The 2,436-nt window shown below is 66.2% G+C and overlaps 1 protein-coding gene across 2 annotated transcripts in view; it reads left to right on the plus strand.

Annotated features, from left to right (window-relative positions):
* The first annotated feature begins 231 nt into the window (after positions 1 to 231).
* Positions 232 to 2,436, plus strand: part of LOC113980790 (AMP deaminase 2-like) — a 4,269-nt gene continuing 2,064 nt past the window's right edge. The window contains exons 1-3 of one of the 2 annotated variants that reach the window (XM_027708008.1): positions 232 to 389; positions 712 to 780; positions 1,870 to 1,981. In XM_027708008.1, coding sequence (XP_027563809.1) covers positions 292 to 389; positions 712 to 780; positions 1,870 to 1,981 — 279 coding nt within the window. In that variant the 5' untranslated portion in view covers positions 232 to 291. The remainder of the gene's footprint in view (positions 390 to 711; positions 781 to 1,869; positions 1,982 to 2,436) is intronic. The other variant, XM_027708009.1, reaches the window with a different exon arrangement.

The raw sequence follows: 2,436 nt of genomic DNA on the forward strand, positions 1-2,436 counted from the left end.
GCCCTGGTGTCCCTGTCCCTGCCCCTTGGTGACAGTGCTGTCCCCAGGAGCTGTTCTGTCTATGGTAGGGCTGTCCCTGTCCCCCTTGGTGACAGTGCTGTCCCCAGGAGCTGTTCTGTCCCTGGTGTCCCTGTCCCTGCCCCTTGGTGACAGTGCTGTCCCCAGGGGCTCTGCTGTCCCTGTCTCCTTGGTGACAGTGCTGTCCCCAGGGGCTCTGCTGTCCCTGTTGTGTCCCCCTGGTGACAGTGCTGTCCCCAGGAGCTGTTCTGCCGCTCGCTGGCAGAGAACGAGATGCGCACGGCGCCGTACGAGTTCCCCGAGGAGAGCCCGATCGAGCAGCTGGAGGAGCGGCGGCAGCGCCTGGAGCGCCAGATCAGCCAGGACGTCAAGTGAGCGGGAAGGGGGGTCCCGGCCCCGGGGGGGTGTGATGTGATGTCCCCCCGGGGTTGTGTGATGTGATGTCCCCGCGGGGGGTGTGTGATGTCCCCCGGGGGGATGTGTGTGATGTGATGTCCCCCCGGGGGTGGGTGCTCCGCGCTGTGTCCCCTCCCCGTGGGTGTGTCGCTGGTGTCCCCTCCCTCCCCGGTAGCTCCTGACCGGGTTCCGTCTGTGCTCTCGGGGGGTTTGTGGCATTAACGGGGTGTTTTCTCTCCCCGGCCCCCCCCCCCCCTCTCTGCCCCCCCCCCCCCCCCCCCCCTCCCCCCCCGCCAGACTTGAGCCCGACATTTTGCTCAGAGCCAAACAGGACTTCCTGAAAATTGACAGTGCCGCCGACCTACAGTGAGTGTGCGGCCCGGGGACACCCCTGGGGACACCCCGGGGACACCCTGGGGACACCCCCGGGGACACGGGGGGCTCTGGGGAACCCCCGGCCCCGCCCCTGCCCCGCCCCCCCGCCCAGAGCCCGAGGGTCCCCCCCCCCCCTTGCTGGCACCGAGGGACCCCCACCCCAGGGAGGGCTTGGGGGGAGCTGGGGTGGCCCCAGCCCCCCACACTGGCCTGTCCCCCCCCCGGGCCCAGCTGTGTGTCCCCTCCCTCCTGTCTCCGCTTTGGGGTCGCGTCTGTCACGAGTTGGTTCGTCCTCTGTCCCCCCCCCCCACTGCTCGTTGTGCTCGGCGGGGCTGGGGGGGGGACACGGGGACATGGGGTGGGGACAGATGTGGCACTGGACATGGGGGACACAGGGCAGGGACAGATGTGGCACTGGACATGGGGACATCAGGATTGGGACACGTGTGACTGGATATGTGGCCATGGGATGGGGACACATGTGTCACTGGGCATGGGATGGGGACAAACCTGTCACTGGACGTGGGGACATCAGGGTGGGGTCAGACCCTGTCACTGGACAGTGGGAGCACTGGGATGGGGACAGTTGTGTCACTGGACACAGTGACATCAGAATGGGGACAGACCCTGTCACTGGATACTGGGAGCACTGGGATGGGGACAGACCTCTCCCTGGACATGGGATGGGGACAAACCTGTCACTGGACACTGGAATGGGGACAGTTGTGTCACTGGACATGGGGATGGGGACAGATGTGGCACTGGTCACAGTGACATCAGAATGGAGACAGACCCTGTCACTGGATACTGGGAGCACTGGGATGGGGATGGACCTATCACTGGACATGGGATGGGGACAGTTGTGTCACTGGACACTGGGGTGGGGACAAACCTGTCACTGAACACTGGGATGGGGACAGATGTGGCACTGGACATGGGGACATGGGATGGGGACACATGTGTCACTGGGTGTGGGGATGCTGGGGTGGGGACAGATGTGTCACTGGGCACTGGGATGGGGCCAGAGCTGTCCCTGGCTGTGGGCTGGGGCCAGAGCCATCAGTGTCCCTGTCCCCGCAGGCTGTTCCAGGAGCAGGGCTCTGACCTGCTGGATCACGTCCCCAAGGAGCGCGAGGCACTGCTGGAGCGGGAATTCCAGCGGGTCACCATCTCCGGGGAGGAGAAGTGTGGGGTGAGCCCCTCCCGTGACCCCAAACCCCAAACCCACCCAGGGGGGTCTGCGGGGTGAACCTCTCCCCATGACCCCAAACCCACCCCGGGGGGGTCTGCGGGGTGAGCCCTTGTCCCTGTGACCCCAAACCCACCCTGGGGAGGAGAAGTGCGGGCTGAGCCCCTCCCTATGACCCCAAACCCACCCGAGGGGGGTCTGCAGGGTGAGCCCCTCCCCATGACCCCAAACCCACCCCAAGGGGTCTGCAGGGTGAGACCCTCTCAGTGACCCCAAACCCACCTGGGGGGGGTAGATGGGGTGAGACCCTCCCAGTGACGAGAAGTGCGGGTGAGCCCTTCCCTATGACCCCAACCCACCCCGGGGGGTCTGCGGGGTGAGCCCTTGTCCCTGTGACCCCAAACCCGCCCCGGGGAGGAGAAGTGCAGGGTGAGCCCCTCCCTATGACCCCAAACCCA

Source organism: Neopelma chrysocephalum, unplaced genomic scaffold (genome assembly GCF_003984885.1).
Source record: "Neopelma chrysocephalum unplaced genomic scaffold, ASM398488v2 Primary Assembly neopelma1_95217, whole genome shotgun sequence".
Taxonomy (NCBI): domain Eukaryota; kingdom Metazoa; phylum Chordata; class Aves; order Passeriformes; family Pipridae; genus Neopelma; species Neopelma chrysocephalum.